The 19,642-nt window shown below is 37.3% G+C and overlaps 1 protein-coding gene across 50 annotated transcripts in view; it reads left to right on the forward strand.

The window, feature by feature from the left end:
• Positions 1 to 19,642, forward strand: part of LOC18431767 (cytochrome P450 97B2, chloroplastic) — a 44,030-nt gene that overhangs the window by 1,355 nt on the left and 23,033 nt on the right. For 4 of the 50 annotated variants that reach the window (XR_016055320.1, XR_016055319.1, XM_088866388.1 and 1 more), the window contains exons 2-5: positions 588 to 747; positions 2,807 to 2,987; positions 8,118 to 8,225; positions 13,009 to 13,093. Coding sequence is in view for 35 of the 50 variants with exons in the window: in XM_088866388.1 (XP_088722514.1) it covers positions 596 to 747; positions 2,807 to 2,987; positions 8,118 to 8,225; positions 13,009 to 13,093 (526 nt within the window). In the remaining 15 variants the exon portion in view is untranslated. Of the gene's footprint in view, positions 1 to 564; positions 748 to 2,806; positions 2,988 to 8,117; positions 8,226 to 13,008; positions 13,103 to 13,500; positions 13,605 to 13,734; positions 13,792 to 19,642 lie in introns of those variants that run through there. The other 46 variants (XM_020665682.2, XM_006841884.4, XM_088866425.1 and 43 more) reach the window with 23 other exon arrangements.

Raw genomic sequence — 19,642 nt, forward strand, 5'->3', positions numbered from 1 at the left:
TAGAATTATAGATTGATCATCTTGTAAAAAAGATGTATAAATATGAAGAAATAAAAAGATTTTGAGTTTCAGAAATAGTGCAGTTTGCAACACATTACATTATTTAAGCTGTCTATTTTCAAGATTTTTATTTTTAAATATTTTTGAAGTTTAAAATTTTATAATAAAATATAAAAATAGATTTTGAGATTTTCTTTAGACCAAATTTTCACGATAAGGATAAAATTTGAAGGTGCGCCTTAATTGGATTACAGCAACCTTGTAGAAGCCATACTCTATAATATTGAAAATTGTTGTGTGCTCGAACCTCTCCAACTAAATAATCCTATCCAATGGATAGGAAATTTGTTTTAAAAAAGTGTTTTAAAATTTTATTTTTTATATTCATAATCATCATTCATAGTGTGTAGATGATGGATATCAACAAATTTGGATGCAATATTTATATAAAAAATGGGCACACCAGAATACTGTGGTCCGGAAAAATGGGCACACGATAACACTATGTGTGGGGGGACTCATAAAAACCGGGTCCATAAAATATTATCGTCTCATTTTCTCTAAGTGGTGGTTCCTTGCACCTTCAGCCCTCCCGATGGCTCTGCTTCTCTCACCAAGTACTGTTAATGGCTGTCCCCGCTTTCACACAAGTCGTGCGTCTGAAATTGGGTCACTGAATTGCATATTTCCTATTCCTTTTCCTGGTAAGTATCAGAAGAAGAGGAGGAACAATGGGTTTATGCTAAGGTGAGTTTCTCTTGCTGGCGCCATATACATTTTCAGCCCTTTTGGCTTTTTGTTCTTATGTTTATGATTTCCAACTCTTGCTTTGATGGAATTAGAACGTGGACAATCTCAATGGGGTGAATTTCAGCCTGTTTCACAATGGGCTAAATTCCACTGGATTCTGTCTGTTATGAACATGGATCAATGTTAATAAATAAGGTAGCATTTCCTTAGTGGTTGGGTTAATTACATGGGAACTTGCATAATATCAGTTGGGCATTTGTTCCTGTTCCACAATGGATGGAACATAACACGCATTAGTGTTACAAACCAGGTACTATCTCCTTTCTACTGTTTCGGTGGGTGGCTGGTCTCAATTCGTGATACTTATCTTATATTTTCAATGGCATAAACGAAATTCTCCTGTGTCCCAAAATAAGATGGCTTACTATTTTAATAAAAAAAAAAGAAAGAAAGGTTAGTATGTAATTCCTTTGACTATTAGTTGATGCAATCCAACAATTAGTGCTGCATGGGTATTAGTACAGGGGGTAGTTGTTTGCATAATTAGCAGATTCATGGATTTGTTTTGACAGTACCGGAGGTTGTGTAATGGTTTCCCGATAATTTTCTTTCTATTTTCGCACAAATAATTATTTTTGTTTTAGTGTTCTGTTTCATGCATGCATCCTGAGACATGAAAAAATTGTACCAGTTTTGGACATATACATTAGTCTTAATTATTTGGAATTCTTATTCCCACATGGATGCATGTAGTCTTTTCTTTTGTGTCAGTTAACTGATGCATATAATCAACTCTTCACCGCTATTTAGTTGTTTTTTTTTTTTTTTTTCTTTTGAATCCCTCAACTCTTTAGTCATTTACTGTTAATCATTTTTTTTCCTTTGTACAGAACATTCTTAAATCTTCTACAGAATTGTTCATTGTTCTGTAAAATTAGATTTGGTTTATGAAAAGGTCTTGAATAATCTTTTTGATGGTCAGCATATCGATATTCACTGAATTGCTTTATTACTATTCCTGCCTTTGGCCATTAGGCCCTTGGAAATTGCGTTCAAATCTTAAGGCCCTTGAATTGTTTACCACTGACTCCAATAGACCAGATCTCTAGTACCTCCCCTCTCTTGCAGAGGCCAAACGCTTCCCACTGTGCCAAACACATGCAATACTACAAATTTCGATCTCTTCTAGCGCAGCAACTTTCTATACTAATGTTTGTGTACTGTAGATCTTGTCAAGGAAGGAAATGAAAACTCAAATAAAAAGGATCAAACTTTGAACGATAACATTCTATGTACACTTTCACACGGCGGAATTCTTCATGTGTAGATCAAGTTGCAACTTGGATTCCATGGAATGACTAAACCATGACCTTGAGCAACATTTCTCGTTAGAGGAAAAGAAACCGAGGATTACAGTGTATTTTTGTTATTACTTAAATGAATTGCATTACTTACCAGAAAAAGGTAAGGTACTAACAATTATATAGATCCATTAGGTTGGTAATATGTTCATTGTTTCAACTGATTGCACCATCTCTGTATCTATTTATATTTATTTTAATTTTAGTGACATGTGCTATGGAATTTAATGTGGGAAATCTGCATCAACTTCTTCCAATAGAATGATAACCAATTTTCCCTTTCTTACATGCTGTTAAAGTTGGAATGGAGCTCATTTTCGTTTAATTTTTGATGAACAACTTGTTCAAGTTCCTCAGTTACTTAATGTGCTCAGTTTTTGTCTTGTTATTTTGAAAAAATTTCAATTGCGTTTGGAACATAAAAAAGTTAGTATTCTGGAACTTCATGTGACCGTCACCAATTTATAAATTTAAATTCCCAATATGTGACAATTTTATGAATGTTTGATTTGGTTGTCTTTCATTGTTCCTTGCAAATATATCAAAACCAGTACTTCTATGCTTGAAATTGCTATTATTTCCTCTATTAAGTTCTGATAAAAGCGTTGTTTTCTGATCACTAAATTTCTTGGAAAAGAGCTTATTTGAGATCAATTTTTGCGAAAGTAATGTTGTTTGCCAACCATATTTTTCAGATGCCAGTCTACCAGCAAAAATGAAACAAAGTTTGAAAAAAATCTATTGGACAATGCAAGTAATCTTCTGACTAATTTGTTGAGCGGGGGTCGTATTGGTAGAATGCCTGTGGCAGAAGGCGCTGTTTCTGATCTGTTTGGCCGCCCATTGTTCTTTTCTCTGTATGATTGGTTCCTAGAGGTGTGTTACAGCTATTCCTTATTTCATCTAGAAAGTAGTCACTGAAGTTTGTTTGATGAATTTGGATAAAAGTTCTATAGGTTTTTGGAGCATACTGTCAAAGCTTCGTAACTAGGTACTCTGCAACTCAACACCATCTTCAGAGTTTTCAAAGTGCTTTTTTCACATTTTGCTCAGAGCTTGAAAAGCAAAGAAATTGCACTAGTTGATAAGTCAGTATTTTTTGTTAGAATCATTTTGTATTAGTATATGAATCCAAAGTGTTAAAACCCAGTGGGTGAGCATTGAAATGACCTACATTAGCTTGGTCTGCATGGTCTGTGGGTCTTGTCTACAAGCTCAAAATGCCTGAAGTTCCTCCCAAGTGTTTTATTGAAATTGCTTATGTGATCACTCCCACAGTTGTCAATGGGCATGGAACACTGAAAATTCCATGAGATATGTCTGTGCGACTTGGGTACGTGTCTCTCGTTCTAATTCTATCACTCTACCTATGCGTATGTGGACATACATCTATTCACATTTGTAGTACTCCTTTCTTTTTTGGCTGTCATATTTATCTCTATTCTATTAATAAACTTTTAAATAAATTTTGTAATTTATATTCATATATGTTGCTTAAAATTATATAGATCTTACTATGTAAAATAACTATAATAAATACTTAACTTCCCAATATATGGATTAGTTTTTTATCAGATAAGGGTTAGCAGGTTTACTCAAAGTTGCGGTAAGTGCATAACCAAATCATTACCTGAAGAGGAAAAGGAAGAAAAAGGTAATATAAAAGGATTGGGAAAGTGACACAAGAAGTCGAAGGAACACCTTTAAATAATCAATTACCACATGGGAGAATGGGACAGTTACCCTCTTCTCCTGTCCTGAATATCTTTTCCATGATATTAGCGAGGGGGCACCTATAAAGTCATCGTTGACACCTAGAAAGTCACCTTTAACAATCAAGGGATGAAAGAAGTAGCTATGTGGAATTCAAGAAAGTAATAACAAAAAATTTTCTCTTTTCTTTTATTAATGTGTCTGAATTACATTTACAAGCTTTACAAAACCACTGCTGTAAAGAAGAAATAAAACCCTACATTCAATGTAGGATCTTTCCTTTTATTATCAAATAGAGTAGACACAATCCAGGATTGAACAAGAAGCTTCGACTATCAATTTTAGTACAAACAATTCTCCTGGAAATTCAAATAAAGATGTGAAGAATGACTGAGAGTAAAACCAATGGCTTGGAAGACTTGATTTTGCATAGGGTTACCCAGTTAGGATTTAATACACCCCACATCTTATTTCCTTACTGATGGCATTGTTTGATCTCGTCAGCCTTGATGAATTTTCTGAATTGGGAAGCTTTCTTAGGCAATACCTCACAGATCCATGGTTTTCTATAGCAAAAATATGATTAGGGTTTCTAGACCCCTTTTGAACTCTTGGGACATGCCACTATGTGGCACCTCCCCTAATCTAGGCTAGGGCTAGGCATGCCCCCTTTCTCTGTCAATAGGGTGGTGTATGCCACCCCTAGATCGTTATAGGGTGTGGCGTGCCACCTAGAGAGAGAAGAGAGATAGTTGGCATGGAGGAAATGGAAGGATGAGAGAAAGAGAGAGGCTAGGAATATGTGGTGAAGAGAATGAGTGGGGTCCCCTCCATATGTAGGCCTCAAGGGCCCTAGGCGTGTCTATCCAAATTGTGACTCATGATGACAAATAGGATTTTAGAAAATATGTGTGGTGATAGAGTATTAAATTTGAGCCATTCATTCCATGAATCAGCCATCATAATTTAGGGCGGAATTTGTATACCTTATCTCCTAATTTTTTGACCTATATCCACTTCTAGTTATACTAGGAAAAGACCATTCTAAAGCAATCCTCTAGAACTTCCGTTATCTCTCACAAAATTGCAAGAAGTCATAAACAAAAGATTTGGTCAAAGATACAAAAGATATTTTCAAAAACTAACTCCCATAAAATAAGGACATAATATCCTTCAAAAAGATTTCCTAACCAACCAAAACACCTTTTATTTTCTAAAACAATAATAAAAGAAGAGAGGGGAGGTGGAGGGCATGCTATCTCCTTCTGTGAGGTGTGGGCCCCATGGGCTCTATGCCCTAGCCATGTGAGGCACATGTGGGGCTGGATCCAATAGCCCCACACGTGTACCAATTGGCCCCTCCACAATGCATAAATGTCTAAAATGCCTAGTATGGGTTTTTACTGCTGAAAATGATTTTAAAAATTTTGAAAAATTTCTAAAATTCACATAAAGGTATGTAACATTGAAAACAAAATATCTAGAGGTGGACTGGTACCAATGGTTCAAGAAAAGTGGCCTTCAAGGCACTCCACCCGACCTACTAATTATGATCCTTGACCATCTTCGCCATCTTCTCAAATCAACCTAATGAAACCCATGACTCACAATCTCTTGCAAGGGCTCATCATTTGCTCGTCAAAGCTTGCTAATTAAATAGTGGAACATCCAGAATGCAGATTACAAGTTCCCCCTAGTAAGAGCAAGTTACATGCACATACCACTATAATGCGAAAGGGGACTCTCTTTATGCATATGTATACATACTCTTTTTTAGGGTTACTTCCCAGTAATATGGCTGTCATGCGAAAGTTTGTTGAGGGTTTAGTGCTCCCTCTCACCTGCCTACATCTGCACACGGGAGCTACTAAGGTCTCTTGGCTTACAAACCATCTTTTGGATCTCTCCGACTTCAACAAGGGATGACTCTTTTAAAACTCTCTTCAGTAGTGCCATATGCCGAGGGGTAAGTGTTTTGGTCAAGATCAGGGCTATAGGCCGCCGAACCCTAGATTAGTCAACCAACTTACGCATTCCCTCTAGAGTCTATAATCCACTGTAATTCTTATTTATTTGCTCTCATGGCCTTTAAAGGCCACAAAACCTCAACATGAGACACTAAGTGAGAGTAACACCACAAAACCTTATCATACTTCTCAATATGGCCCCTAATTGTGAGTGTTGGCGGGCCTTAGAAAGCTGTCATTTTCACAGCCCTTTCCCTTGTCATTTGCTTCATCCCTCCCTTTGAAACCCCATATATTAGTTGGTTATTCTATCTTTCATTCCTCGACTCCCGAAAATCAAACTGATGAATTCAACACAACTCATTTATTGAAAGAACCAATGCTCAAAAAGGTTGGGGCCTATTTGATATTTGAGTGCCCTAAGAGGGGGGGGGCATATCTTGTGCATGCGTATGTGTGCAACTGTACATGTGCGAGGCTTCGCATGAAATACTTAACGGCTGTCTTCTTTTTTCTTATTTTATATGTAAGGTAAGAGAAATAGAGTTATAGATTCGTGGTTGTGGGAGAGAGATCTTGAATGCTTGGAGGACGTTCTTCTTCTGACGTGCTGAGAGAGAGAGAGAGAGAGAGAGAGAGAGAGAGAGAGAGAGAGAGAGAGAGAGAGAGAGAGAGAGAGGCCTTAACTCTTTTTATTTTTTTTATTTTTTTATTTTAAAGGGGTTGGCACTAGGTAGGCCCCCAAATCTGCCTAGGTGGCCGGGTGGTCGACTTTTTCATCATTGGACAGAATAATGTAATTAATTTCCTTCGCAAGCTGAATAATCTTTGACTTGTTTTGGCCAACTTATCTAGTCATTATTTTGAGTCTCTTCCTCATGTTTATGATAAAAAATTTAGAAGTCACACCTGTCTCGATTGTTATTGATGCCTGGAAGGTGAAAAGACTACTTCATGAAATGAAATATACTGAATATTTTACAATTTCGCAGAAAGAAGTGAGCTATGCACATCCCATACTAGAATGTAATGATTATTTTGATGTGTACTTTGAATGGTTATGACTTCTGAGAGAACACTGATCCATATAACTTGAACTTGGTCCTTGTTTGGAATGTGGTAAAACATTATTCTGATTAAAGGGTAGGAAAACAAGAGAATTCATGGTTGCAATTCTTGTCCATTTGTTTCCTACAGATCTTGGAGTTATCAGACATCGATCGGACAAAGCATTGACATGGTTCACATGAATATGAATAGGCAATTGTGTAATTGTTCATATGTTTTTTTTTTTGATATAAATGTGTTGCATTTCTAATTAATTGGGAAAAGGCTAAAATGATGATGATGATGATGATGAAATGTGTTGCTTTTATTTTTTTCATAGAATGAGATCTTTTAATATTGCTTATATGCTAGCATTGAGAATTAAGTTAGACATGATGAATTTCATAGTGTCCAATGAATGGATAATGATTTGTACACGTACAAGTATTTTGTGAATCACTTTGAACATTGACACTTATACGGTGAATCACTTTGAACATTGACACTTATACGGGCTTCGGAAATGATGGTTCTGGGAATATGACATAAATCACGACTAGAACTAAATGCGCTGCTTTAGAGAACATGAAAAAAATAACAACGTGGAGCTTTCAACCGATTTATAATGCTTTCCTAGTTTTTGAGGTGAAAATCCATCTCAGGAAGTGGTGGTTTCTTTTGTTTCTTGTGCTCCACTATCTTCACAATTTCTTTTCGACTCTTTTCAGTATCTACAGTTTTACTCCAATTATTTCCTTGCTTTATGTAATGAATTGGTGCTGATGAGTTACATGCATTGTCACAAGAAATACTTCTTATCCAAGATTTTCTTCTTTGTAGTGTGATGTCTTCTTGTTCTATCTGAGATGGCTTATGCAGCATAATATACTGAAGTTGATGCAATATAAGTATCAGATTGTTTTATTGAATTTTTTACACTGGTGATGGTTCACATAATTTTGGACTTCAAAATGGATATTTTTCTTGTATGGTCTGAATTTTTCTATAGAAGATACTGAGGAAAAGTATAAAAGATACTGATATTTATCAATAGTCTTTTTTCTTACCCTTAGTGAAATGGGAACTTATCCTCCTTCTGTAACGGAAACCGTGCCATAGGGATGTTACTCTCCGAAAGACTTCATTGCTTGAAGATTGAGATTCTTGTCTTATTTGTTCTCAAAACTTATTAAGGAAATAATGATCTAGGCACTCGAGTATGAAGATTTACAAGTGTGATGTAAATGAGCCAATTTTGTATGTTGTGTTGTTTTACCAGCATGGTGCTGTCTACAAACTCGCTTTTGGACCAAAATCGTTCATTGTTGTATCAGATCCTATTGTTGCCCGGCATATCCTTCGGGAAAATGCGTTTAACTATGACAAGGTAATTCCTCATTGTTATTCAATTATTAGTTTTTACATGCTATCTATTTCATCTTCTCCCTTTTCAGTACTCTTCACTTTCCAATGCTTCTTGGTACTTGAGTTTCAATCCAGTGTTCCTAGCTGTTTGTGTGGCTCTTGTGAGGTATGAATAAATATTTGCATGTTCAAGAACTATTGATCATGTACTATTACATGTGCTATGGATGCACTTAAAAATAACATGTCATTTTTCGATATTTGTTGTGTGTCCTACTTTTGCATTGGCATTTATCCACATATATTCTTGTGCTCGTAGAGTTTCCTTTTATGCAGTGAAAAGAACGGAAAAAAAAAAAAAACGATTCTATCTAATGGAAAATTAATGAGGAAGCCTACAAGCCAGGCTTCAATGGCTCTGCACTGGCTAGACTAGAACTACAATTGTATCTTTAACTCAAAAAGACTCATCTCTAGTGAGTTCCTTATTTATAGACTAAAACTCCCCTTTTCTCTTGACCACACTTTTTCTTTAATTTTTAATTTTTGTATTCCTCTCCTTTGCCTTTCAAATGCCTCCCTGATACTCCTTCCTTTTAGAACTCCCACATGAATCCGCTAATTATCCTTGTTTCTCTACCAAATCCCATCAATAAAGAAACTTATTTTAACATAGGATTCCTAAAAAGTCCTAGAAGTAAGGAAATAAAGATTTTCCTACTCTGTCCTATTGCAATAAATTAGAATCCAAAGTAATCCTCTTATGCGTTTAATCCTTCAATTAACCACCTGTGCAAATCCTTCTCCTATAAAGATTTATCTACCACCCTTGCAAATCCTTCTCCTCTCAACAAAGATTGGATTGCTCCCCTCCTTCGAGAATCCTAGCCTTTGGCTAAAGAAACACATAGTGATCTATTCATTCACTATCTCTTTGCTGCGGTCCTTGGGGTTACAAATTTGGGGTATTTAAGCAGGCAATGGGTTATGCTCATGTCCCTGACACAACTTTTTACCTCCTTCACGCTGCTCTTATCCCAATGCCAATCTCTTCCTATGGAGAGCCATGTCCCCTTCCACACTTGGGACGATGTGGAAGGAGAGAAACTTTGGTATCTCTAATGGTCAATAGAGGTTTATCTCATACATTTCAGATCGCTCCTCCTCATTTTCTGGTGCCAAACCATAAGAAACTTGAGGATTTTTCAAAATCGGACTTCTTAACTCATTGGAAGGAGATCATCTCGCACAAACCTCCTAGACCTCCTCGATCGTTACTGTTGTTAGGGTTGGCAAAAGGCTGGGCGAGCCATGTTCCTCGCCTTAGTCTGGCCTGGTCTCTATAGGACCAGCCTGAGCTTGGTCCTGCCCGAACAAGGCTAAAGAGGCCTTGGCTTAGGCCCATCCCTGGGCTTGTCAGGGTGGGCCGGGCCCAATAAACCTAATGAAAAAAGGAAAAAAACAAAGGAAAAAAAAGAGTTCATGGCAGGCTGGCCCTGTCATGGCCTAGGCCTAGCCCTTGTCCTCAGGCCCCATTTTGTTGCCTATGCCGTCGTTTTTCAGGGCCAGCCCTGGCTAGTTGGCCCATTACTAGCCCCAAGCGTGTCTGGTTCCTCTCAATGCCGGGCATAGTTAAACATAATTCCAATGGCTGCTCCCTTGCTAACCCTTGACCTTATGGCTTCTGGGGAATCTTTTGGATTCGGAAGCAAATACTCTGTCCTCTTTTTGATGTCCTCTTGGCACTGCCAACTCCACATGGACAGTGGCTCAGGCAACTTTGGAAGTTCTCTTAATGTTTGACCAACTCTTGGGGTGGAACCTTGATGTGGACAAGGACTCTTAACAATAAATGGACTGAAAGGAAGTCTTAATGTCATTGGTGTCTCTCTCAAATCTTTAATCAGATTTTCCATAGTTACAGGTTTCTTCCAGTTGTATTTCATCATATCTGGTGGGAGGCCAATGCAGTGCAGATGCGCTAGCTGAGGAGGATGCTGTTGCTAGTGTTGTCCCACCAATTCTGTGGACCTTGATCTCTTTTAGTTTTTTGTTTTATTAGTTTCTTATTTTTTGGTTTTAGCTCACTCCTTCTTTTCCACTCTCTCTTTAGGGCAGTCTTTATTTCATCCCTCAACCACACACTTTAGACTGTTTTTCTTGTTTCTCTATCACGAAGCACGCCCTTTCACACTCTGAACTTAGTTTTGACTCCTGACCCTTCTCTCTCTCTGTAAAGCATTATCCTTCTTCTATTTCTAACATCTCTCTCTCTCTCTCTCTTATCATCACTTGCGCCCTTCTATTCAACTCTCTCTCACTCTCTCTCTCGGCTAAAACCTTGCCTCGCCTCTTTCCCTCTCTTCCCTGGCTCATTCTTCTTCTTGAACTTTTGTAAATCAGTAATTTATTGTGAATGGTGTCAAAGAATATCCTTAAACTAACCAATGAAAATAAATGAAAATTCAATTCCTAAATTAACCAATAAAAATGAATGAAAATCCATCCATGTCCCTAGAAGGAAATAAAAAGTAATAAAAAATACAAGTAGTTGTTTTTAGGGGGGTGTTTTGAAGCAAAATGAAGTCACCAAGGGGTAGTTGCTGTGGTTGTGGAACACATACCAGATTATGGTCTCGAGGAGGTGAAACCCCAACCAGGGGAGAATGATAGAGATCTAGAGCTGTGTGATTCAAAAATTGAATTTATGGTTTTTTAATTTCATGGAAGTGGGTGTACTTTTTTTTTAAGGAATTGTAGTGCGGGGTTAATCTCCAGCACTTAATTTCTACTTTTCTATTTTTAATATTCACGCGTACATTCACAATACTATTCCCGAGTTAATATTCTCAAGCTATGTTAAGGGTTTCATAGGCTTATAAATGGTGGGATGTCACATTATAGAATGCTAATGTTATTGGAATGAATTTTATTTTATAAAATAATAAACTTCTTCTCTTGGCTTGATTTTACTTGTTTGAGTTTTGAGAAGATTTTTAACTGTTTGAGGTTCTGGAAAAAGGTGGAGTTAATTTCCCAACTTTCGTTCCTGCATCAATTTTGTTCCCAAAAAATCTAGAGATATGCTTAATCCATTTCTATTATTTAGCAACATTACCTGGTTTTTATGATATATTCCATAGATATCCAGGCGGGCTCGATTGGCGAACAACCAATACTGAGTCGAGAAATGGGGTGCGGCCAAGCAATAAGGCAACAGGTTTTGATCCTGTTACTTAGAGGTTCGAATCTTTCCGTCCCAGACTGATTCTATAAGAGGGCGCCATTCGAAGTAGTGTATGGCTGGAGGCTTGGGACAGTCTACGAAGGGGGGTATTCCAGTTCGGGAGGTTGTATTTGGAGCCGGTTGCACAAGGATGTGAAGTGGCTGATTGAGTCCTCCAATACTAAAGAAAAGGCTGCTGGAAAGGAAAGAGGAGGCCGCAGGAATTCGAGTAGGCTGGTGATGGTTTACCTGAGGAAAGAGAGAAGGCAATTGATGTGCCCGCCCTCCCTTTCCTCCCTCAATGTTTCAGCTGTTACGGTGACAGCTTGATCACTTTCCTTTTCCAGAGTAGTCACCAAGTCAAGTCTCCCTTCACCACAGATGAGAACAATGGAGAATGAACAACTGCAAACATTTCATTTTTGCTATACATACCACGTCACGCTTACACTTTTTCCATAGCTCTTTCTTTGATTCCTCGTCGATTCCTCTGCCCCACGTTCCTTCCTACTCATTCTTTTCCAAATTTAGCGAAGATGTCTCATTCCATTTTTAGATTATTTTTGATTGCTTAAACGCTTAGCTGTTTGAGATTTTCCAAAGTATCACAGAAACCACATGACCAGTTCCTTACTGTTTGCATTTCGCTCATTCTGTTTCTGCTTGAACGTCTTTGATTATCTAAATGATATTCTTGCTCTATGGAGCATATTTGTACTTCCTATCTTCCATGCTCATGGCTCTTTCTTCAATCGAGGTTCCCCATTATGCTGGTTTATTTCTTATGTTTCTCCCTTTCTGTGCCACACAATCCCCTTTGTTTTGTACATGTTTCCCATTAGTTTTCTTTATTGTTTTCTAATCTCTAAATTCAGAGATGAGGACCTCTCTCGCTATCTCATCATTCAACAGATATGATTCAGAAGCAGATATTAAACATTATTTACTACCCTTCTTTTTTGGAAGACATGCAAATAGTTTCATTGGGAAAGAGGAAGGGAGGGAGCACAAAAATAATTTCTAATATTCTAGTTGCTCACATTTTATGGTTTCTTTTCTTTACCTTTTCCATTATTTTTATTAGAAAGAATATGACGAAAATCACCAATTTGCTAGTCAACTTGGTTTGCACTATGTATTGCTTGTGTTTAAGTTTTTCAGACTCTGGCTCTGATTGCGGATTGACCTTCATCTCATTCATTATGGCATGATACACTAATTTTATAAGGATTCGTTCCTATCTTAATGAGTATCCGAAGAATATGAAAAAAATTGGTTTGCACCATGTATTGCTCAAGTTTAATTTTTAAGATTCTGGCTTTGATCATGGATAGACCTTCATCTCCCTTTCATTATAACATGATGCACTTGTATATGGGTTCAAGCCTATCTTAATGAGTTTCTTATTTCCAAATCTATTATAAAACAAGTTGCCTTTTGTAAATTGTGCATGTATCAAAGATTTTCCATTGTTCTTTACATTAGTTAGTTGTTTATAATGATTTTTGTATAGTTTTATTGGGTAAAATTACTTTGGGCACTTAATCCAACTTCCTGTCTAACTAATCGATAATTTTAGGGAGTCCTTGCAGATATCCTAGAGCCGATAATGGGAAAAGGACTTATACCTGCAGATCTTCAGACTTGGAAGAAGAGGAGGAGAGGTTACTAGAGTAACATTACACATTGCCACTTTTTTATGCTTTGAAGTTTCAAGTCTTTATATTACTCGAAAAGAATTTCGTAATTACCTAGCTTCTGTGTATTTGAAAACTAACCTAAGTACTATAGTTTTAGAAATACCTGATTTGAATCTGCATTTCCATTTGGTGCTGCAGATAAGTTTTTGACATTCTTTTATGTACGATTAGTGAATTAGATGTGGAGAAATAAGAAAAAAACAACTAGGTTGTTCCTGTTTAATAGAAATATGAAAACAAATACTGTTGGTCTATTCGGCCATTACTAGTAGGTGAAAGTATAAAAATTAATTGCTGAAAACTGTTTATGCATGTGATGACTTTGTGGTTTTTTTTTTCTCGTTAAAACTACTGGTTTTGTCGTGATGCAGGATGTGCACATTATTAGGCTTTTTCACTCATGAATTTCGTTCTCTCTGTATATACTTCATCCTTAATGAAAGGATGATCCGCTGCAATATGACAGCTCATAACAGTTGAGTGGACGAGTTTTTTCGTGAATCTCACCCTTCAAGGGATTCGTTTATTTCTAACTCGTGCTATATTAAAGAGGCATTTGACACCCAGGAAGAAGCTTATTGGCAATTTTCTGTTGTTTTTGGCAGACTTATTTTCAGAAGTGAAGCATCAATCTTTGGATCACAAAGCCCAGGAGTTACTGGGTGGGTGCCATAGTGAAACTACGATGTTCTTGGATGTGACAAACACATGAAGCTTGTTTTTTTAATGCAATTAATTAGATTCGTCCAACTCTACTTGATAGCTAGAGCGAACCTGAGAGACTGAAGACACTAGAATATTTTCCCTGTAAGGTAGAGATAATGGGAAAGATATCCTTTGTCCTTTTGTTTGAGAGTTGGTAGAAGAGAAACTCAAGGAACAAGGGCAAGAGGAAGGGAAAGGACAGAAGCAACAGAGGAAGACTGTGGGTGCGAAAGAAAGAGAGGAATGAGAAGGGAAACACAAAAGAAAGAAAATAAAAGAGACCATGGAAGAGTGGAGAGAGGAAACTACAAGAAGTATTGGTGAACTAGAAGGAGATGATAAATTAGGGAACCATGGGAGGGAAGAAAATTAAGGGCTGGAGAGATGAGCTAAAAGTAGATGATATACTCAGAGAAGTCTTAACCTAATGGAACCACCTCTTTGGATTTTGATATATGGTCATAACTATCACAACTGATATGCTTGGCGGACCAACTCCAAATCAGTTACAAGGGGATATGGGTTATGAGAAATTTGGGTAATTAAGGTGTTTAAAAAATCAGCAGGGCGTTTGTAAAATTTCTTGTTTATCTTTTTAAGATGGGAAATAAGAAGATTCTGCTATGTACCCTACGCAGAACCCAAGTCTATCCATGTCTAATGCAGACAAATCTCTCTCTTTGTCTCTTTTTCTATTTCTCGCTCTCTCTCTCTCTCTCTCTCTCTCTCTCTCTCTCTATCTATATACATATATTAGAATTCTATATAATCTATAATCTAAAGAAAAAGAATCGAAATTAATAGGAAATATATATAAAATAAATGCTAAAACATGAATACCATTATGAATATAATATTAATAGATATTGATAGACATAGATATTAATAGAATAAAAGCTATCCATATCTATAATACTAAATAGAATAATAAACCTAAATCTAATTAATTAAAATAAAAGAGTTAAGCAATCTATATATATATATAGGGAGAATATGAGGTTAGCCCACTAGTTAACAGCTACAGTGTAAGCCCAATGGCTAGATTGAATCTGGCCCAATCCAATGGTTACAATTGCATTTCGTATTTGAATTTTAAATTTTTTCTTACAAATTCAAATCACTTAAAATTTTGAATGTTTATTCTTTAAAAATAGGAGAACTTAATAAAAGTATCAATAAAATAATTCACAAAAAATAATTAACGAAAATGCCCCCAAAACATTTTAGGGGTATTTTGGTCAATTTATTTTTTGAATTAATTTTAATATTTTTATTAGGTTCGCCTTGATGAGAAGAATGGACGCCTGCAATTTCATGTGATTTGGATTTATAGAAATAAAATTAAAACTATATTACGAAATGAGGTCGTGTCTGTCAGATCAGCCTAGATTCAATCAGAGCCATTGGGCTAACACTGTAGCTATCAGCTAGTGGGCTAACAACATCTTTTCCCATATATATACATATAGTCGCACATGCAAACACACACACATATTGTGCATGTGTGTATTTTACTGAGATGAAAATGAGAAGATAATCTGTTAATTTTTATTTAAAAACTTTTGGAGTTTCAAAATCCTTTTTAAAGTTAATATTGGTGATGGTCCATCATGCTCTTTTGGTATGCATGGACAACCACATCTTCCTCCCTCCTTTTTTGTTTTGTCTTATTTGTTTTTTAATTTGTTGCTTGGTCATGATTACCTCACCTCCGTGACCTCATGGGGGACAAGAGTCCATGCACTTGGCATTACACATTCTCTATGTGTCTCTCTCTTTTGTTGCCACTTCTCTACCCTCCCTATATTATATTATTTCTCTTTTATATTAGACTGGGGCAAGGGAGAGAATGAATATGGAGATGTATGAATTTGGGAGAGTCATGGGAGTGAGGTTAATGGCAATTTCCAACAACATTTTGAAGAGGGATTTGAGGTATTTTCCAAGAACAATGAACTCATAGAATATCTTCTTGATGTTTCATTTTCTTTAAGTAAGATCAATTTAATTGTTATGTTTTTTGACAGTTTTCTGAGCATGCAACTCAAAAACTCTGATTGTTTATGATTTGGTTGTATCGTGGGGTGTGTTCACCAGATACCCTATTGCATCTCGGTTTTGTATCGGGTAGGGTGTGATCAATACTTTGAAGAAAGCGAGCTCCACTCATGCCTCCAGATCCCGATCTTTGTTGCCCCATTGTATAACCTCTAAATTTAGATTCCGACTCCTACGGGAGTCTAACTGATACTAGGAGTGTTTTGTTTTTCCACATATGACCTCCGAATCTAGATTCTGACTCCTATGGGAGTCCAACTGGTACTAGGAGCGTTCTGGTACAATCCAAGCTTTATCACGGTCTATAGGAGGTGTTATCGAATTTTTCCCTGGATGAGAGTTAGTGCAAGACTTATCAAGCATACGTTCCACTTATGAGGTGGTAGTCAGATTTATCGAGCGTGAGTTCAAGCTATTGGTCATTTGTTCAAGCTATCAGTCGTGTGTTCAAGCTATCGGACGTGTGTTCAAGCTATCGGTCGTCTGTTCAAGTTAGGGCAAGGCTTATCGAGCGTAAGTTCCATTTATGAGGTGGCAGTGAAATTTATCGAGCAGGAGTTCAAGCTATCAGTCGTGTGTTCAAGCTATCGGTCATGTGTTCATGCTATCAGACATGAGTTCAAGCTATCGGTCGTGCGTTCAAGCTATCGACCGTGAGTTCAAGCTATCGGTCATGCGTTCAAGCTATCGACCGTGAGTTCAAGCTATCGGTTGTGCGTTCAAGCTTTCGACCGTGAGTTTAAGCTATTGAGCGTGCGTTCAAGCTATCAACCGTGAGTTCAAGCTCTCGGTCGTGTGTTGAGACTATCGACTGTGCGTTCAAGCTATCGACAGTCTGTTAGGTTTTCCACGGTGCATCAGCCATCACTACTATCCTAACATAATCCATAAAAGGGAGAACAATCAGGGCAAGATCTAATCACTAAAGACAAATTGGCATTGCTTTCTGGTGTCTTGGAGATTTTAGAGGACGTTGTAAATGATGGTGGTGGATGCACAACTCCTAAACTTACTTATCTTTGGAAATTTTTGTGTGGGTGCGTGCTTTCTTGGGAAACAGTACATGCATCTTTTTGCAATGTGTCTATGATTTTGGGAATTGTGTTGTTGCATTGGTAGCATGCAGTTTGGGGAATTGGTGTGTGGGTTTTAGGGTTGCGTGGGTAGGTTTCTTTCACCATGAGTAAGGAAATACCCATGCTAGTATTATTGTTATTATTTTATTTTTGGGTTGTTAGAAAATACCCATATTAAGTTGACAAACAAATAGAATATGTATTTTGGCAAAAAGAAACCTTGGAGAGGAAGTTTGCAGGGTTTATTTAAGGGGCTATGTGCAATGACATTTTCAGTTTCTAAGTTGAATGTTGAACAATTGTTCAAGGTGTAGAGCTTCATTTTGTTGGGATTTTTGGCCTTCCAAGGCATTAGCTCCTGTATTCCCATGTGGGATACTCTGGATTGAGGTGCATGATCACGTTATTGAGTGGAGTGGAATGTGGTCTGTGAAGGAGTATTTGGCTCCATGGATGAAACATGCTATGTGAGTAAGACTCCGTGATTTAGACTGGGCTTTGTGGGACATAGAGGAGCTTTGGAATGAGTGCCATTTGCAATTAGGCTCTATGGGTAGTCGAGAAGGTTCTATCACCCTCACCTTGATCTACGGCTAGGTTTTGGTTCCAATTAGTGGACTTGTTCGTTTGAGTTGGAGGCTTGAGTTCTTGCATAGATTGCCAGAAAGGGTTTATGAGTACCTTGTTGAAGTCGGTTTTAGTGAAGTGGTGGGTATTATCTTAGCATAGACGAACCTAGGATAGGTTTATGGGCTTACGTGTTCATATGGTTTTTTTAGCGGATTCCCCACACTGAGATGATGCTTGTCTGCGAAGGTTGTGCTTCTCCTTGGGGAGACACATTTGTGGTAATTTGTAGTTCATCCATGCCTTGGCAACCTTTGATTGGCCAATCAATAGCCCCTTCATTTTAGACATGTAGGTCATGGGTTTGTTAGGTTGTTTTGAGGTTCATGATTGTAATTATAGAGTTATGTAGGGAGTGCCTAGTTACATAATTATCCCTTGGTCTGCTACTATTTTAATGATACTTTTGAAGGCTTTTCAGGGGTTTTTGGAGAAAATTAAAATAGGTTTTATTTTCTAAAATTAATCACCTCAATTATTTGTAATTGTTTTAGAATCGTTAAATTGAAGAAGGCTATTTCTGGGAATTAATGTTGTTCCCAACTTAGCTTATTTTTGGAATAACATTAGTCTTTTTATGGAAATATTTTTTTGAGGAAATTATTGGGTATGTTTGGACGCCATGTGAGCCATTCTTTCAATAGACAATGTGCGCTACATGAGTATTGCTAGGTGTCACGTGGACCCCACGGTTATGGAGTCCATGCAACACGGTTTGAGGTTTGTGGCCTTTAAAGCCCATGAGTGCATGTAAAAATAAAAAAATAATGATATGCACTTGATTAGTGTATGTTGTTCTAGTTGATTGGCCTAGGGTTAGGCGCTCTATGGCTTGGGTCATGTTCAAACCCTTTTCCCTAAGCATAGGAGCTACCATTGAGGGTTTCTAGATGGTCAATCCTTGTTGAAGTCGAAAAGATGCCTAGGGACAATGTTTGTAGGCCCAGAAGCCACCAGGATTCCTTTGTGCGATGTGGGCCTGTGAGAGCAAGAGCTAATTCCTCAACAAACTTCCGTATGGCATATGCATATGATAGCTGTATTCTGGGAAGCAACCTTCAAAGAGAGACATGTGTATGTACATAAAGAGATTCTCCCTTGCATTATAGTGATACGTGCATGTGACTTGCTCTCAAGGGGAACTTGTAATCCACATATTAGGCCTTTACTCCATTTTTTATTAGCCAGCTTTTAGGTGCCAATCAGGAGCCCCTGCGAATTACTGTGGGTCACAGCTCCTGTTTTGAAAATAAAAGGAATAAGCTTTATTGGATTTGATGGACAAAACTGCCATTTATTTTTGTTTAGTCCTTATTTGTCTTAAGTGTCTAAATCAGGGCAGTATTGTTCATAAGTTATAGTTAGGTTTATTTCTTAATGTTATAAGATGATCTAAGAATGGTGATGACCTTAAACTTTCCTTTAACCCATCCTGTGGCTAGGTAAAGGGCATGGTTGTGTTAAGTAGGCAGCTAATGTAAAATTTTGTAAAACCCATCATGAATCCTGACTAACTGTTGTAAGAGAGGTAGAGATCACAAGTGACCTCTAAGCCACTCACTTTGCCTCTGTATCTCTCTCTGCCTTCTTCTTCATCATATTTATTTTCTTTCCTCTCGTTCTCTCTCTAAATCCTACCAAATTGTTTTCTTCTCTCCTTTATCTTCAATTTAATATCAAGGCAAGACAATCAGTAAAGATGATACTATAGCACAGTATTATACCACGTTCTTGGTGTCCGAGCAAGACAATCAGTTATGTGCATATTTGAAGAACTGTGAATTTATGACCGGCAGTTTGATTTTCTTATGTTTTGTGGTTTCTGCTGAGGGAATCAAGATGGATGAGCAAAATGTCACAACATTAAGAGAATGGCTCATCTCTATATCATTCTATGATGTGTGCAGTTTCCATGGGCTGGCCAATTTTTACCGATGGTTCGTTAGAGGATTCAACACCACCATAACACCACTCATTGATTGTTTGAAGAAGGGTTCTTTCAAATGGATCACTAAAGTAGAAAAGCGCTTTGAGAGGATTTAGCAGG

Source organism: Amborella trichopoda, chromosome 5, assembly GCF_054954075.1.
Source record: "Amborella trichopoda isolate Santa Cruz 75 chromosome 5, AtrichopodaSantaCruz75HAP2 v2.0, whole genome shotgun sequence".
Lineage (NCBI taxonomy): Eukaryota > Viridiplantae > Streptophyta > Magnoliopsida > Amborellales > Amborellaceae > Amborella > Amborella trichopoda.